This window comes from Mesoplodon mirus (assembly GCF_964341445.2).
Source record: "Mesoplodon mirus genome assembly, chromosome: 15".
Taxonomy (NCBI): domain Eukaryota; kingdom Metazoa; phylum Chordata; class Mammalia; order Artiodactyla; family Ziphiidae; genus Mesoplodon; species Mesoplodon mirus.
This window is the reverse complement of record NC_138991.1, coordinates 78,310,422-78,329,128: the sequence shown is the minus strand read 5'-3', so window position 1 is coordinate 78,329,128 and position 18,707 is coordinate 78,310,422. Positions and strand designations below refer to the sequence as shown.

At 38.3% G+C, this 18,707-nt stretch overlaps 1 protein-coding gene across 4 annotated transcripts in view; it reads left to right on the top strand.

Annotated features, from left to right (window-relative positions):
• The window catches only part of TASP1 (taspase 1), a 240,470-nt gene that overhangs the window by 195,521 nt on the left and 26,242 nt on the right, over nt 1-18,707 (top strand). For all 4 annotated transcript variants that reach the window (XR_014296136.1, XM_082645896.1, XM_082645895.1 and 1 more), the window contains one exon: nt 12,193-12,266. Coding sequence is in view for 3 of the 4 variants with exons in the window: in XM_082645896.1 (XP_082502022.1) it covers nt 12,193-12,266 (74 nt within the window). In the remaining variant the exon portion in view is untranslated. Of the gene's footprint in view, nt 1-12,192; nt 12,267-18,707 lie in introns of those variants that run through there.

Below are 18,707 nucleotides of genomic sequence, written 5' to 3'. Positions count from 1 at the left end.
CTACATTTTGGGGTAATTTATGTACGCAGCGATAGATAACAAATAAACCTTTTAAATGCTTTCACTGCCAAATGGTCCTCTGGTTTGTCTAAAGAACTACAGTGACAAATCAGGAGCTCTGTTGCATCTTTAGGCAGCTCAGGCTGTCAAGACTTCCGTTTGCATCAGTGATTCCGCTTCTCTGCTTTGGGGTCCTCTTGGACAAACATGATCGGCGCCCTTTTGCTTTGCAGGCCCCTAATCACTCTTTTCCAGACTGTCTCTTAAGCCTCCCCAACCTCTAGGCTCCCCACCTCTTATCTGTCTCCCACCTCCATCCTGCCACCAGACGTCTCTCCCTCTATCATACATCTGTAGTGGCGCAGAGAACCTGACCACGGGCTCAGAAACAGGGGCAGTCGGGGGAGAAGCAGGCTGCCCTGAAGCAGAAAGGGCCAAAATGAGAATCTGACCGAATTGTGGCTTAGAGAGCCACACCAACCCCAGGATCAGAGGGATGGTGGCCAAAACAAGAGCCGCGGAAGTATATGTAACTAGTGTACTACAGGTTTAAGCTAAATGTTGAATAACTTTCTATGTATGCTAAAATATAGCAAAACATGTATCTCTTACTGTCGCTCCCATGTTCCCTACTTTTAATTCTTTTTTTTTGTGGTACGTGGGCCTCTCACTGTTGTGGCCTCTCCCGTTGTGGAGCACAGGCTCCAGACGCTCAGGCTCAGCAGCCATGGCTCACTGGCCCAGCCGCTCCGCGGCATGTGGGATCCTCCCGGACCGGGGCACGAACCCACGTCCCCTGCATTGGCAGGCGGACTCTCAACCACTGCGCCACCAGGGAAGCCCCCTACTTTTAATTCTCCAGTGAGGAAACACACACACGGTCACACTCACTCCTACCTCTGCTGGACATTTCCCTAGAAGATAGATGGGAAATGCCCAAATCACTTGCTGGGAAAAGCCCTCCCTGATCTGGCTCCAGAACATGCTTTCAGTGTCATTTCCTACTAGTCCTACTTTTCCTCCACTCATCTCCCATGACCCGAGTTCTGGCAACTCCAGATTGCTTGCTCTTCTTCCAAAGGGTCATGTTTTTCCCCCAGTAACTTTCACATGCTATTATTACCTGTGCTTGGAAAGCCCTGAGCTAACTACATTCCTTCTTTAAGACCCAGGACAGATAGGAATCTCCACAGAATCCTTTGGAAGCCCAGGTGATTTGTTCCTTCCTTGTGCTCTTTTTGCAACATATAATTTCTGTCCTTTGTAACAGTCATCATGACATCCTAGACATGTATTAAAATGTCTACCCCTCCCTCCAGGCCAGCACTTCTTAACCTTTTTTTTGGAACTCAGTTATTTGAAAGAAATAGATCACAGGTCTTTGAGCCCCAGTGACTCACATGGAGGGTAAGAGGTTGGAAATATCTTAAAGAAGATTCCTCTGTCTCTGAGCATCACACCACCAGATTGTGAATCACTGGAATGCAAAGACTGGGTCATATGCAGCTTTGTACGCACCCTCCATTGTAGGCTCCCAGGAATTATTGGAGGAATAAATTAAGTGCCACATGGAATTTCTTTCGTGATTATTTAGCAGATATTTTTAAAGAAATTGACCACTATTCCAGAAAAGTGAAATGTCACATAAAATATCCTCACATGCTCTTAACAAACAAACAATATGGGTCGGAAATGTTGGATAATGACGAGTATCGGGGAACAAGAAGATTTGGAGACAGTTTAAACGGATCCCAGAAGACAGCCTTTGCAAACAGCCTTGTAAAAGGACAATTTGGACGAGAATGTGTTTGCAACACCCATCACACCAACTCCCACCCCCCCAGATCATGAGATGCTGGCAAAGCCCAGCCTACAAATCACTGCTTTAACACAAAGCAAATGCTTGTTCCTGGAATGAAACAGCTGAAAATCATTAATTTTCTCTCTGCTTTTAGAGAAAAAAAAACAATATATTTTTACCTGCTAAAGTACAATTACATGTTTTCCAGGCCTCTACAGAAGTGCTTTATTGAGGCTGCTGTATATAGTATGGTTAATAATTGTGTAAACAAAGACATATCAAGGCTTCCAGTGGAAAAAATTAATTCTTTTCCATTTTAAGCTTATGAGTCAATACAAGTAATTAGAATATATACAAATATATGGCATGAACAACCAATCTCACTATATGGGTGCATTTTTTCCCTTGTAGCCTGCCCTCACTGTGCTGATGGGAAGCCTGACAGACCCTGTGAAGTTCAGAGGTTCCTACCTTAGAGTGGCTAATAGAAAGCAGTGAGCATGAGGATCAATGTGAAATAGACTCCATATATTTAAGGAAAATCTTAAGCAATTCAAGATAGGAGGCATAGGGGCTGTAAGGGTGGAGACGCTATATGTTTGGCCAGCGGCCTTTGCACCAAGCCTGTCTGTGTTGCAGGCCTTCTTGCTAAATAGATTGAAGGCCCACAGTTCAGCTCGAGCTTGGTCATCTGATGAGCACATGTAATAATTGTTACTTTCCCATCAAGTCACCCTCACCTCACTCAGGGAGTAACTTCAGGTTCTTTGCTGCCCAGGAATATGTTCATGGTGCTGATAGTTAAGTTTTATACATGATATTGTTTCTATTGTCCAGCTACTCCTTTTTTCCCCTGGGTTTTCATCTTTATTGTGAAATGTTTCATGTATTTTTAAAAGAATGTAATAAATGTGTAAGTTATAAAGGATAATAGTGAAACGAACACCTGTGGACCCGCCACCCAGCTTAAGAAATTGCCCATTACCCATATCTCTGAAGCCCCCATGTGGGCCTGTCTGAACTTTATATAAATGTTGTAGCAGGTGATTTCTTCTGTGAGAATTTTTGCAGTTTCTTAACATGATTACCTGAAAGGATAATGAGTCCCTTTATCATTTTAGACTTAGCTCGATCAAATCAGCTGTTCTTCAGTTACCAGTGAGAACTGAAACGTGGCATTCTCCTCCCTTCTTTTCAGATCAGGCAAAGTTCTTTATCCAGTATTCTTCTTGTCACTGTTACGAAAACTTGCCATGATTTAAAAATAAAAATTGTTAGATTGAATTGATGCTTCCTGGAACATTAAAAAGATAAAAGGTCATTTTACTGTAAGTTAAAATTCCAAACCGCCTTTTGATTTTACTGGCATTAAAATTTTGGTGAGCACATATAAACACATGTACTTCAAAGGAGCTTCGTTCTCGGGGCCCAGCAATATCCCTTATTTCCATTTCATGGCACATGCCACCATGAGCACTTATGACTAGGCATTCTGCTGGGCTTACACGATCATAAAAATAACCCTCAAAGAGAAGGCAAATTAGTTATTAGACTGGTAGTGGGAAAAGAGGTACTTACGGTTGGTTATTGATGTTAATACCTTGTCTTAAAAATATAACTAAAACTTTGTTCTGTAAGAGGGTCCAGTGTCATGGTTGGAAGCTTATTTCTTTAGCGCCTCAGCAACGCTTTGGGATTGTTACATCTTCACTATAGTCTTAAGAGATAGGCTGGCATTTTGGTTCTTATTTAAGGATCAGATGGAAAGAAGCAAATTAAGTAACATTCTTAGATGCAAAGTGAATAAGGCAGACATGATATTTAAACTTTTCAACAACTGAGTTGCATTAACCTATTGAGGTAGTGCTCTGAGACTTATATTTTTCAGAACTGGTTTTCATTTTTAAAATACAAAGATGTTGATTACAAAAAGCTATCATTTGCTTTGTTTGCTTTATAACAGAACTTTTCTTCTGTTAAATATTACTAATACACTTTAAAAAGATTGGAAATAGATTTTCATCTGTAATTTTTTTTCTCCATCATGAGAAGTATACTTCTAGCTATAATCTAACCATATAGTATCTTTTTTTTTTTTTTTTGGCCACAAAGTTTTCCATCTGAAATAAAGATTTCAAAGATTTATGAACAGAATTCTAGTGATTATGTAATTCTTATTACTTTGGTTCTCCTAAAACTCTCAGAAAAACATTTTGACAAATTTTATAGTCATTTTCATGTGCTCAAAATGTAATGTAGATCACCTTAGTATGAAACAAATCCTAAAAAAATATTTGTTGAATGAATGAAATCATGTTTCAGTATAACTTGTTTCACCGAATGCTTTTGTCTTCAGCAGAGAACTTCCAAGTCCCAGCCATTGGCCACTTATTTTGTCAGTTTCTAATACAATAAAATGATAAAATAGGAAGAGCATTGAAATGTCCTTTGGGGCTTGTTTTACTCTTTGACCCACATCCCTCTCTTCCTTTTTCAGTCAGCATCTTTCTTTAGTCTTGAACAAATGGAGTGAGCCTTGGAAAGAGGGAATAATTATTTTCTTGGCTTAGCATAAGTGGAGTTCTATAGAACTCCATCCCCATAGCTCCCCAGACAGTTCAGTGGTGAAAGTTTTTCAGGGCAGCAAGCCAACTCAAAGCTACTTCATGGCCATAATGGGACATGCATTATATGAATCTTAAGGATTCCATGTCAGGACAGTAAAGCATCCTTGAATGAACCCCCTACTGGGTTATAAAGAACCTCACCACCCGGGGGAAGTCTGCAGAGACAAGAAGAAATTGTTCTATTTACAGTTCCTCTTCCTTCCCATTTTAAAAATGAATTTATCTTTATTTAATAAGGAGTAACTTAAACACTATGCAGAATGTCCTAGGGTAAGCCATTTGACCTAGGGCTAAGGAGTGGCAGCTGACTTGGCAACTGCCCAGCCCAAGACGGTTCTGATTTTAGAGTTTTGTTTTCCTTGCAAGAAAGTCTGGGATATGAAGCCAGGCAGAGAGGTTTGAATGGGTGTGGGAGCCAGTGCAGCTGGGGGTTGTTAACAACAATTGGAGAACAACTTTTTTTTTTTTTTTTTTTTTTTTAAATGGTGGCTGAGGGCTTCTCTCTGGTCAAAAGAAGAGAATCTGTTTGAATAGAAAGAACTTGCTTTGCAACTCTGGTAAGGAAATTTTGTTTGACTTAACTTAAACAGGATGACATGTGACTCAAAATGTCTCAAGCAGTGGGGGGACCCTAGACTGAAGTGGGGCTGCTCTCGGACATTATACCCCTAGGTGAATTCATTTGTTCCAAAGCATTAAATACAACTTTCCAGACAGGCTGGCTTCTAAGATTATGTACAAATCCATTCCAACTGTCCCTGTAAGGCCATTAACTTGCCATTCTTGAGGAACACACGTACAGCACATCCACACCTAATCTGTTCTCTGGCACTGGAACAGGATCAGTAGTGTTGATGGTTTTTCACATCGTGCTGGTGTGTTGGGACATGATGTGAAGTCACTTGGTAGAGAAGAATCCTGCCAAATCCCCGTGTCCATCTTTCACATGTTAAACCAATAGCTTTAGGTGTTCTTAATGTTTTCTGATGGAGGTCTTCTCATGATCTGGACATTTCCAGTAACCTCACCATCCCTGGGCTTTGGCTTTCTAAAAAACAAAAACCTTTTTCAAATCAGTAGTTGAGGTGTAAACAGTCACCAGCCACTACCAAAGGAGCGTGGTCATTACCGAGAGGCCAGGGCTTCTCTGAATGGAAATCAGCTTGAGCTTGACCACACCAAACACTATTTCAGACAGCACATTCACAGGCTCAGACGTGCCACTCCAGGCCACTCATAAACCCTGCACATTGCTTGAGTTCATGGTCCCCTACATGTAATAATTACACAGGAAAAATTCTGGTACTATGACATAGCATCTGTCCAGTTTGTTTGTATTATTATTAGAATCATTTTTAAAATACTGTTCCATTAAATTCAATTTTTTAGTGTAGGAGACAATTTTAGATTTAAAATTAAGAAATAAATTATAGACTTCTAGATATCACTGATGGTAAGAAATGCTACTTTTGTACTGAGTAGGGTTTAACATTTTAGCTTTTCTAATATGTAATTGTATTTGAGCAAACTTTGTACTACTCTTGACTAGGTTTTTTAATTATAAATTAATTAAACAATTTTGAGAGATCTTTGTGACAGAAGCTTTACCCTTGAGACAAATAAATGTTTTCTCATTTTTAAAAACTTATGATGTTTTTGGCATTCTTTTATTTCAAATGGAAATAAGTATTTGCTTTGTTTTGTTTGTTTTGATTGCTCTTTGAACATAGCAGGTTTTGTTCTATATATATGTGGCCAGTATAAATTTAAGTAGGGGTTTATTCATGCCCCTTCATAAGATTTGTTCATGTTTTGGGTAGTCACAAGACATGAAACAATTTGAAAGCATCCAATCAGTTTCACATCATAGTAAAGCATTCTCATGAAGGGCAATTAAAAATATATGGTAACATGTCATTACGTCAAATTTCAGTGTATTTCAGAATGTCATAATCTAAACAGGGAAGAAATTAATTCTTCATAGATAAATTAGATTAACAAGGTAATTGAGATTCCTAGGTGTATTTTTATAAAAAATAGGACATAATTGAAAACAGGGCAAAATTCAAAAGTTTCAGAAGGGATGTATGGTGAAAAGTAGGTTGCTCCCCTCTCAACTTCCTTAATCACGAGTTCCCTCTCTAGCGATAACTGCTGTTGCTGCTTCCCAAGATTTTTTTCCAGAGACATCTCATGTATTTACAAGCATTGTCATCCATGGTGCCCTTTTATTTTCTTTCACAAAAATGGCAGCACCATCTTTATATGTCTTTCTCCACCTTTCCTCTTCTTTTAGATAAACTATATATTTTGCAGATTAGTGTTTTTTCCAACTGTCTCATGTCACATTAATGAGGTCTAATTTAGTGAGTCACGAGCAGAACCTTTTAATTGTAGTGCATAGAATATAAAGAACCCATGTACTAAGTGACAGTGTGTGGGGCTTTTTTTGTTTTGGTTTGGTTTTACTGTGGTTCATGGCAAAAAGTTTGAAAAAACACTCAGTGTGGATGGTTCCATATCATCCATGTAGAACTTTCTCTTTGTTCTTAATTACTTGAATAGTATTCCATTGTATAGGGTACCATTGTTCTTCATATATGCTCCCACCAAAAGGCAACCATGCTATTTCCAGTCTCTTCCTAATTAGAACTACTTCAGTGAATCTCTGTGTAAAGATGTTATTTTGTACATGTAAAGGCATATCTGTAGACTAAATACCTAAAAGTAGAATTGCTAGGTCAAAGAGTATGTCATTTTGAGAAGAAGAGACTATCCTCATTATTTGCAGATTCATATTGGTGAATTTTCTTACTTTCTGAAATTTACTAGTAATTGAAAGATCAGTACTCCCAGCACTTTCCCAGGTCATTTGTGGGCGTGGACAGAGTGGGGAACAATTTGAGCTGGAAAAGCAGCAAAACTTACGGATTCATGAGATGACAACCGATCAAAAGAGCATGAGGGACAGCATTCTTGTGAGGCTGAAAGCCAAAGAAATTCATGGGCAGGTCATCCAGGGTCAGGAAAATGTTAAGCTCGTCTTGGCTAGTGTATTATTATAAAGAAATACTGCATAAAATTAACTAGTTATAAAAATGTATATTAAATAAGATGTCTTTAAACAGAAACACACATAAAATAAGTTTACTTATCGATGGAAAATGCTGTGACCAGAGGCTTGCAGGAAACTAACCCTGTATTTCCCTTGGGAGCAGTGGCTCAGTATCTGCTAATTCAGTGTTTATGGTGAAGTTATAGAACATACCTACTGCAAATTATAAGAATGTATTTCCATATGGTCATACTCACACCGTTATTATATGAGAGTGCTCCTTCCTCTACCCCCAGGTAACATAATGCTGTTTTGACCTTTTGGTGTCTGATAACCGGAATGTTGAATCTCTTGTAGTTTTAATTTTCATTTCTTTTAGTAGGAGAAATGTAGAACCTATTTTCACATTTTAGAGTGATTCATATTCCTTTTTGTTCATATCCTTTTGCTTTCTCTTTGGATATTTGTCTTTTCCTTATTGATTTGTAGCAGATCTTTATATACTAAGAAAATTTGTCCTTTTTCTATAATCTGAATTGCAAATATTTCCCCCAGCTTGTCACTCATCTCTTGATTTTTTTCCCATATGGCAAAAGGTAATACTGTAAACATTTTTAATTTAGTCAAATGTATTATCTTGTTATAGTTTTAAAAGCTTACTTTAAGAGATATTTAAGAGTTCTGTTTGTGTTCAATGCTGTATATTCTAAATCCTTTTCAAGCTGAGTAGATTTCAGAGTGAGAAAGCAATGGAGAATCACAGGTTTTAGAATCTAGAAGTCCAGTCTGAGTCCTAGGTTCTGCACTTGCTCAGATGGCCTCAGCCATGTTACCTCCCTTCTCTGAGCCCCAGGTTCCCCATCTAGGCTTTGCCGAGGTCCACTATGAAAGGCAGTGACTGGCGGATGATAGATTCTCAATGTTAATTCCTCTTCTGCCTCCCTGAAGTCCTCCACCAAGAAATAATTTGATAAATTATTCATTAATAATTTATTAAATTATTGAGTTGACATACACTAAAAGAAATAAAATAAGATTTCTTTTCAAAAGCATTTTATAATTTAAATTTTAGACAATCCTGCTGAGTTTCTGAAGTCTGAGCCTGAATGAGTGACTGATTTGAATTGTTGGTATTAAAAATAATGTGTCACATGAAAAGCTGCTCAACATCACTAATTATTAGAGAAACACAAATCAAAACTACAATGAGGTATCACCTCATATCAGTTAGAATGGGCATCATCAGAAAGTCTACAAACAACAAATGCGGGAGAGGGTGTGGAGAAAAGGGAACCCTCTTGCACTGTTGGTGGGAATGTAAATTGATACAGCCACTATGGAGAACAGTTTGGAGGTTCCTTTAAAAACTAAAAATAGAATTACCATATGACCCAGCAATCCCACTACTGGGCATATACCCAGAGAAAACCATAGTTCAAAAAAGACACATGCACCCCAGTGTTCATTTCAGCACTATTTACAATAGCCAGGTCATGGAAGCAACCTAAATGCACATCGACAGACGAATGGATAAAGAAGTTGTGGTACATATATACAATGGAATATTACTCAGCCATAAAAAGGAATGAAATTGGGTCATTTGTAGAGAAGTGGATGGATCTAGAGACTGTCATACAGAGTGATGTAAGTCAGAAAGAGAAAAACAGATATCGTATATTAATATATATATGTGGAACCTAGAAAAATGGTACAGATGAACCAGTTTGCAGGGCAGAAATAGAGACACATGTAGAGAACAAACGTATGGACACCAAGGGGGGAAAGTGGCCGGGGTGGTGGTGGTGGTGTGATGAATTGGGAGATTGGGATTGACATGTATACACTAATATGTATAAAATGGATAACTAATAAGAACCTGCTGTATAAAAAACAAATAAAATTTAAAAATATAATGTGTCAGTACAATGCACCTCCTTTGTTTGTTTGTTTGTAAAAAGAGTGAATGAAGACTGAATTTCTAGACATTGAGTTACTTTCTTTAAGAACTCCTAAACTCTGTATCTAGAAACTTTATTGAAAACGTTTCAATAAAAAAATATTTAATGTGGTCAGTCAGCACACCCAATTTATCCTGTTTTGTAAGTCTAAAATTTTCATGTGTTACATTTCCTTAAAGCAGGCTCTATTTTTAGAGAGAATAATGCAGTTTGAAATTGTCAAAATTGTGTCTTAAAAAAATAATGTGCAGTGTTTTTATCCTTCCCTTTCATGATTAGATTGACTATATATTTCCGTGTATTTTTCTTGGCTAATTCATGAGTAGTTACCACCTTAATATTTGGGGAATAAGGAGAGGTCACAATGTTAGAAATGCCTGAACTTTGTATTTAAATACAACGGCATTGTCACTACTCGAGAAATTCAGTAAGGCTTGAGTGCCTTTGCTCTGTTAGGCAATTCAGAATTTCCCAGACCTTGCTCTGGACTTCAAGGTTTTTGAAGTTCAAAGCAGATGTGTTAGGAAGAAAAAACATCTGGCAAAGAGAACTTGCTTCATTGCATGACGCTGTTTTCCTGCACTCATCAGTGGAGCGTCTGTGGAGCAGGTTGGCAGGTTTGAGAATTAATTAATGATGAGGGAATGAGCCACTCTATGAGGAACTCAGTGTCGCCCCTTCTGCTTCTTCCTACCCCATGTGTCTGGCAAAGCCTTCAGAGTCTAGGACCAGAGTCTAGCTGAGCCACAGTTGTGTCTCAACTCACACACTTGTCTTCAGGCTTAATTGGCTCAGAGATGTAAACAGATGGATGGCCCGGGACCCAGAGGGTTGGTGTTGAGCAAGGCAGTTTTCTTACTGGGGACTTTTGAAATTTTTGTGAAGTGCAACAAAACTTTAAAAATACCTTTAAAAAAACTTAGAATTTTGAAAGTAAGTACTTGAAGGTGACAAAGCTTTGTGTGTATCTCAGTATTTTTCTTTCTGTAACCTTTAATTTAGATATAATTTCAAACTTACAGAGAAGTTTCAAGAACAGTACAAGGGACACCCATGATTTCTTTACCCAGGTTCACTCACTTTCATTTCCTCCATTTGTTTTTCCATCTCCACTTCCTCCTTCCTTCCCTCTTCCCTTTACACACACACACACACACACACACACACACACACACACACACTTAAACATGTACATTTTTTTTTTTCTGAATGACTTGAGGGCAAGGTGGAGAGATCTGGTGTCTTTACTCCTAATTCTTCAGTGCATATTTCTTAAGAACAAGGTTGTTCTTCTAAATAATCACAATATGGTTGTCAAAATCACAGAATTTAATATTGATGCCACACTGTTACCCAATCCATAGTCCATTTTCAAACTCCGTTAGTTGTGTCCCTTCAAGCACCCCCTGTTACCGTCCAGGCTCCATCCCAGGAGGACACATTGCCTTTAGTTGTCATGTTGCCTTTGTCTTCTTTATTTTTTTTGGCCACACCACGCAGCTTGTGGGGTCTTAGTTCCCCAACCAGGGATTGAACCCAGGCCCTTGGCAGTGAAACCACTGGACTGCCAGGGAAGTCCCTGGGATGCCTTTAAATGGGAACAGTTTCTCAACTTTCTTTGTATTTTTTGACTTTGACATTTTTTGAAGAGTTCAAGCCAGTTATTTAGTAGTGTTCCTATATCAGATTTGTGTGGTGTTTCCTCATGCAATTCTGGTTCTGCATTTTTGGCAAGAACACCACAGAAGTGGCAGTGAGTCTCAGGAGGCACGTTGTGTTGATTTGTCCCTTAATTGGTGATGTTAGCTTCCATCATTGGATTAAAGTGGAGTCCATGGGTTTCTCCACAGTGAACTTATACTTTGCCCCTTTATACTTTATAAGAATTTTGTGGAGAGATCACACTGAGATTATGTAAATAGCCTGTTCCTCTTCAGATTCTCCTAGTTTTAGGAAGTGTGATGGCTGTCTGTTATTTCTTCTGTATTTATTAGTTGGCATTCTGCTACAAGGAATTGCTTTCTCTTCTCCCCCATTTTATTTATTCCTTTAGGTGTTTGCATTAGTATGGGCTCGTTGGTTTTAATTTTGTTCAGTGGTGGTAATTCTTTACTGTTATTATTTATTTTGATACTTAGATTGACTCAGATATGGCCAGTGTGAGTCCCTGCAGGCTGACCCTGGGTCCTTTTGATAAGTCTTCCTCATTCTTTGAGCACTTCCTTATTTTCTGGCACAAAAAGATGTCCAGATTCATTTAATATTTTCTGTGCCCCAGCCTTGGAATCAACATTTCTCCAAGGAATCCTGGTTCCTTTTCATGGAGAATGGTATTTGAAAACCTAGACCCTGGGGGATGTGTGTGTGTGTGTGTGTCTGTGTGTGTGTGTGTTTTAAAGGAAACTATGTTATAGGATATTATATTTACTAAATCATTGTGTACTGTATGTATGAGTGTGTGTGCATGCATGTGTGTTGTTTAATGCTACAAGTTTCAAACAGAAGAGCATTTATTTTACATGTAATAATCATAAGTTTTGACAAGTAAGAAATACATTTTTCATTTCACAGTAAATGCTATTACACGGTTCTGAGTACTAAATCATCCTGACATTTATGAAGGAGCGAATGGAAAGTAGGGAGCCCGAGTGTGTTAAATATAAAGCTATCTTTAACTGTTGTATTAAAAAGCAGAGATTTATTTTCCATCTGTGATCTGAATGTGCCTATTTGTGTTCTCTTCCATGGCAGTGGAATTTCTGTGGAGCCACACAACGGAGAGCATGTGTGTTGGATATATGTCAGCCCAGGATGGGAAGGCCAAGGTAAGCGGGAAAACGGGTGCATAATTGGAAAACCTTGCAGCCACTGTGTGAACCTCTAACCGGCCAAGTGGCCACAGTGGAATTTTTTCAGCCTCTCTTGGCGGTAGCTCTGTGATCTTTATGAGAAACTGATAAAGAACAGTTAACGGTCCCAAAGAAAACTAGCAGATCTTTCTTGCTTTTGATGATGGAGCAGGGGAGATTAGGACAAACCTTTTATTTATTTTTTTTAATCTTGTTCTTCTTCATCCACTGTGAATAATTGGAAAAGAAGAAACTGGGGATTGGGAAGAGAAAATGGGTGTGCTGCTCATGGCTGGCAGGGCTGGGTGATTTTGCAAGGAGGATGGGAATAGCTAAACGAGAATGAGGCAAAGTTAGCTGAGCACTTGGACCACACTCTGCGTGTGTGAGGGCAGAGATACCCAGCGTCCTTGCAAGGACTACCTGGCTCATGCTCCGGTGTGGTCTGACACGGCGTCCTCATGGCAGAGTTAAAGGTCTGTGCCCCGTGTGCCACGCACCCTGGGCCCTCATCCCCCAGTGAGTCACAACATTCACAGAGAATGTCCATGCAGTGCCCCTTGAGTCGCTGGGCTTCCCTGCACTCAAGAAGGGTGAGCCTGGGAGTCAGAAACATAGTTTGTGGATTCATTTTATACTGGCCTCATGTTCTTCTTGTTCATAAAATTTTTAGGAACAGCTGGGGCATATGATGTTTACTTGGCATTAAAGTACCTCAATTACAAAGCTGTAAAGCCTCTCTTTCAAAGGACATGATTTATTTTACACATTTGGAAATGCAAGTAAGGAAACTTCTGATGTACACTGTCTGATAGAGATGGGATCGTTAACAAATTAAGGCTACAAGTAAGAAAGGGTAACTTCTTGCTTATTGGTCATATAACACCCATCCACATTGGCCTCTGAATATTACCCATCAAGCCAGTAGCATCACAGAGCTTTGTGAGGACAGCATACGAGAGCTTTGTTCCATAGTACATAGAGAAGAGAATTATAATGGCTCATTTAAAAAAGGTGATTTAGAGCAACAGCCAGCTCTACCCACCACCAGTCCCTCCCATCAGTAAACTTCCACAGTCCTCTTAGATAGCCTCATCCACCAGAGGGCAGACAGCAGAAGAAAGAAGAACTACAGTCCTGCAGCCAGTGGAACAAAAACCACATTCACAGAAAGATAGACAAGATGAAAAGGCAGAGGGCTATGTACGAGATGAAGGAACAAGGTAAAACCCCAGAAAAAAAACTAAATAGGGTGGAGCTAGGCAACCTTCCAGAAAAAGAATGCAGAATAATGATAGTGAAGATGATCCAGGACTTCGGAAAAACAATGGAGGCAAAGATCAAGAAGATGCAAGAAATGTTTAACAAAGATCTAGAAGAATTAAAGAACAAACAAACACAGATGAACAATACAATCACTGAAATGAAAACTACACTAGAAGGAATCAATAGCAGAATAACTGAGGCAGAAGAACAGATAAGTGACCTGGAAGACAGAATGGTGGAATTCCCTGCTACGGAACAGAATAAAGAAAAAAGAATGAAAAGAACTGAAGACAGCCTAAGAGACCTCTGGGATAACATTAAATGCAAAAACATTTGCATTATAGGGGTCCCAGAAGGAGAGGAGAGAGAGAAAGGACCCAAGAAAATATTTGAGAGATTATAGTCGAAAACTTCCCTAACATGGGAAAGGAAATAGCCACCCAAGTCCAGGAAGTGCAGAGAGTCCCATACAGGATAAACCCAAGGAGAAATACGCCAAGACACGTAGTAATCAAATTGACAAAAATTAAAGACAAAAATTATTGAAGGCAGCAAGGGAAAAATGACAAATAACATACAAGGGGACTCCCATAAGGTTAACGGCTGATTTCTCAGCAGAAGCTCTACAAGCCAGAAGGGAGTGGCATGACATATTTAAAATGATGAAAGGGAAGAACGTACAACCAAGATTACTCTAACCAGCAAGGATCTCATTCAGATTTAATGGAGAAATCAAAAGCTTTACAGACAAGCAAAAGCTAAGAGAATTCAGCACCACCAAACCAGCTCTACAACAAATGCTAAAGGAAATTCTCTAAGTGGGAAACACAGAGAAGAAAAGCACCTGCAAAAACAAACCCAAAACAATTAAGAAAATGGGCATAGGAACATACATATCAATAATTACCTTAAACGTGAATGGATTAAATACTCCAACCAAAAGACACAGGCTTGCTGAATGGATACAAAAACAAGACCCATATATATGCTGTCTGCAAGAGACACACTTCAGACCTAGGGACCCATACAGACTGAAAGTGAGGGGATGGAAAAAGATATTCCATGCAAATGGAAGTCAAAAGAAAGCTGGTGCAGCAATACTCATATCAGATAAAATAGACTTTAAAATAAAGAATGTTACAAGAGACAAGGAAGCACACTACATAATGATCAAGGGATCATTCCAAAAACAAGATATAACAACTATAAATATATATGCACCCAACATAGGAGCACCTCAATACATAAGGCAACTGCTAACAGCTATAAAAGAGGAAATCGACAGTAACACAATGATAGTGGGGGACTTTAACACCTCACTAACACCAATGGGCAGATCATCCAAACAGAAAATTAATAAGGAAACAAAACCTTTAAATGACACAATAGACCATATAGATTTAATTGATATTTATAGGACATTCCATCCCAAAACAGCACATTACACTTTCTTCTCAAGCGCCCGCAGAACATTCTCCAGGATAGACAACATCTTAGCTCACAAATCAAGCCTCAGTAAATTTAAGAAAATTGAAATCATATCAAGCATCTTTTCTGACCACAACGTTATGAGATTAGAAATGAATTACACGGAAAAAATGTAAAAAACACAAACACATGGAGGCTAAACAATACGTTACTAAATAACCAAGAGATCACTGAAGAAATCAAAGAGGAAATCAGAAAACACCTAGAGACAAATGACAATGAAAACACGATGATCCAGAACCTATGGGGTGCAGCAAAGGCAGTTCTAAGAGGGAAGTTTATAGCAATACAAGCTTACCTCAAGAAGCAGGAAAAATCTCAGATAAACAATCTAACCTTACACCTAAAGGAACTAGAGAAAGAAGAATAAAAAAACCCCAAAGTTAGCAGAAGGGAAGAAATCATAATGATCAGAGCAGAAATAAATGAAATGAAACAAAGAAAACAATAGCAAAGATCAAAAAAGCTAAAAGCTGGTGCTTTGAGAAGATACACAAAATTGATAAACCATTAGCCAGACTCATCAAGAAAAAGTGGGAGAGGACTCAAATCAATAAAATTAGAAATGAAGAAGGAGAAGGTACAACAAACAATGCAGAAATACAAAGCATCCTAAGAGACTACTACAAGCAACTCTATGCCAATAAAATGGACAAACTGGAAGAAATGGACAAATTCTTAGAAAGGTATAACCTGCCAAGACTGAACCAGGAAGAAACAGAAGATATGAACAGACCAATCACAAGTAATGAAATTGAAACTGTGATTTAAAATCTTCCAACAAACAAAAGTCCAGGACCAGATGGCTTCACATGTGAATTCTATCAAACATTTAGAGAAGAGCTAACACCCATCCTTCTGAAGCTCTTCCAAAAAATTGCAGAGGAAGGAACACTCCCAAACTCATTCTATGAGGCCACCATCACCCTGATACCAAAACAAGACAAAGATACTACAAAAAAGGAAATGTACAGACCAATATCACTGATGAATATAGATGGAAAAATCCTCAACAAAATACTAGCAAACAAAATCCAACAACACATTAAAAGGATCATACACCATGATCAAGTGGGATTTACCCAGGGATGCAAGGATTCTTCAATATATGCAAATAAATCAATGTGATACACCATATTGACAAACTGAGGAATAAAAATCATATGATCATCTCAATAGATGCAGAAAAAGCTTTTGACAAAATTCAACACCCATTTATGATAAAAACTCTTCAGAAGTTGGGCATAGAGGGAACCTACCTCAGCATAACAAAGGCCATATACGACAAACCCACAGCAAACATAATTCTGAATGAAAAACTGAAACCATTTCCTCTAAGATCAGGAACAAGACAAGGATGTCCACTCTCACCACTATTATTCAACGTAAATTTGGAAGTCCTAGCCACAGCAATCACAGAAGAAAAAGAAATAAAGGAATACAAATTGGAAAAGAAGAAGTAAAACTGTCACTGTTTGCGGATGACATGATACTATACATAGAGAATCCTAAAGATGCAACCAGAAAAATACTAGAGGTAATCAATGAATTTGGTAAAGTTGCAAGATACAAAATTAATGCACAGAAATCTCTTTCATTCCTATACACTAATGATGAAAAATCTGAAAGAGAATTTAAGGAAACACTCCCATTTACCATTGCAAGAAAAAGAATAAAATACCTAGGAATAAACCTACCTAAGGAGACAAAAGACCTGTATGCAGAAAACTATATGACACTGATGAAATAAATTAAGAGTGACATAAACAGATGGAGAGCTATACCATGTTCTTGGATAGGAAGAATCAATATTGTGAAAATGACTCTACTACCCAAAGCCATCTACAGATTCAAAGCAATCCCTACCAAATTAGCAACTGCATTTTTTAAAGAGCTAGAACAAGAAATCTTAAAATTTGTATGGAGACACAAAAGACCCTAACTAGCCAAAGCAGTCTTGAGGGAAAAAAACGGAGCTGGAGGAATTAGACTCCCTGACTTCAGACTATACTACAAAGCTACAGTAATCAAGATGATATGGTACTGGCACTAAAAGAGAAATATAGATCAATGGAACAAGAGGGAAAGCCCAGAGATAAACCCACGCACCTATGGTCAACTAATCTATGACAAAGGAGGCAAGGATATACAGTGGAGAAAAGTCAGTCTCTTCAATAAGTGGTGCTGGCAAAACTGGACAGCTACATGTAAAAGAATGAAGTTAGAATACTCCCTAACACCATACACAAAAATAAACTGAAAATGGCTTAGAGACCTAAATGTAAGACCGGACACTATAAAAGTCTTAGAGGAAAACCTAGGAAGAAACTCTTTGACATACATCACAGCAAGATATTTTTTGATCCACCTCGTAGAGTAATGGAAATAAAAACAAAAATAAACAAATGGGACCTAATGAAACTTAAAAGCTTTTGCACAGCAGAGGAAATCATAAACAAGCCAAAAAGGCAACCCTTAGAGTGGGAGAAAATATTTGCAAACGAATCAATGGACAAAGGATTATTATCCAAGATATATAAACAGCTCATGCAGCTCAATATTAAAAAAACAAACAACCCAATCCAAAAATGGGCAGAAGAACTAAATAGACATTTCTCCAAAGAAGACATACAGATGGCCAAGAATCACATGAAAAGTTGCTCAACATCACTAATTATTAGAGAAATGCAAATCAAAACTTCAATGAGGTATCACCTCACACCAGTTAAAATGGGCATCATCAGAAAATCTACAAACAAGAAATGCTGGAGAGGGTGTGGAGAAAAGGGAACCCTCTTGCACAGTTGGTAGGAATGTAAATTGATACGGCTTCTATGGAGAACAGTATGGAGGTTACTTAAAGCACTAAAAATAGAATTACCATATGCCCAGCAATCCCACTACTGGGCATATACCCAGAGAAAACCATAATTCAAAAAGACACATGCATCCCAGTGTTCACTGCAGCAGTATTTGTAGTAGCCAGGTCATGGAAGGAACCCAAATGCCCATCGACAGACGAATGGATAAAGAAGATGTGGTATATATATACCATGGACTATTACTCTGCCATAAAAAGGAATTAAATCGGGTCATTTGTAGAGATGTGGATGCATCTATAGACTGTCATACAGAGTGAAGTAAGTCATAAAGAGAAAAACAAATATCTTATATTAATGCATATATGTGGAACCTAGAAAATGGTACAGATGAACCGGTTTGCAGGGCAAAAGTTGAGACACCAATGTAGAGAACAAACGTATGGACACCAAGGGGGGAAAGTGATGGAGGTTGAGGGTGGTAGTGTGATGAATTGGGAGATTGGGATTGACATGTATACACTGATGTGTATAAAATTGATGACTAATAAGAACCTGCTGTATAAAAAAATAAATTAAAAAAGAATAGAAAGGTGATTTATGGGTTTAGAGCAACACTATCTAAAATAATTTTCTGTGTTGATGGAAATAATTTATATTGTGTCATCCGATATATAGCCACTAGACACATGTGGCAATGAGCACTGGAAATGTGGTGAGTATGCCCGAGGAACAGAATTTAAAATTTTGCTTAAATGTGAATAGCCACATGTGGCTAGTGGCTACCATATTGAACAGCACCGGTTTAAAGAAAGAGTGGAAAAGTGGCTCTCTAAATATTTTC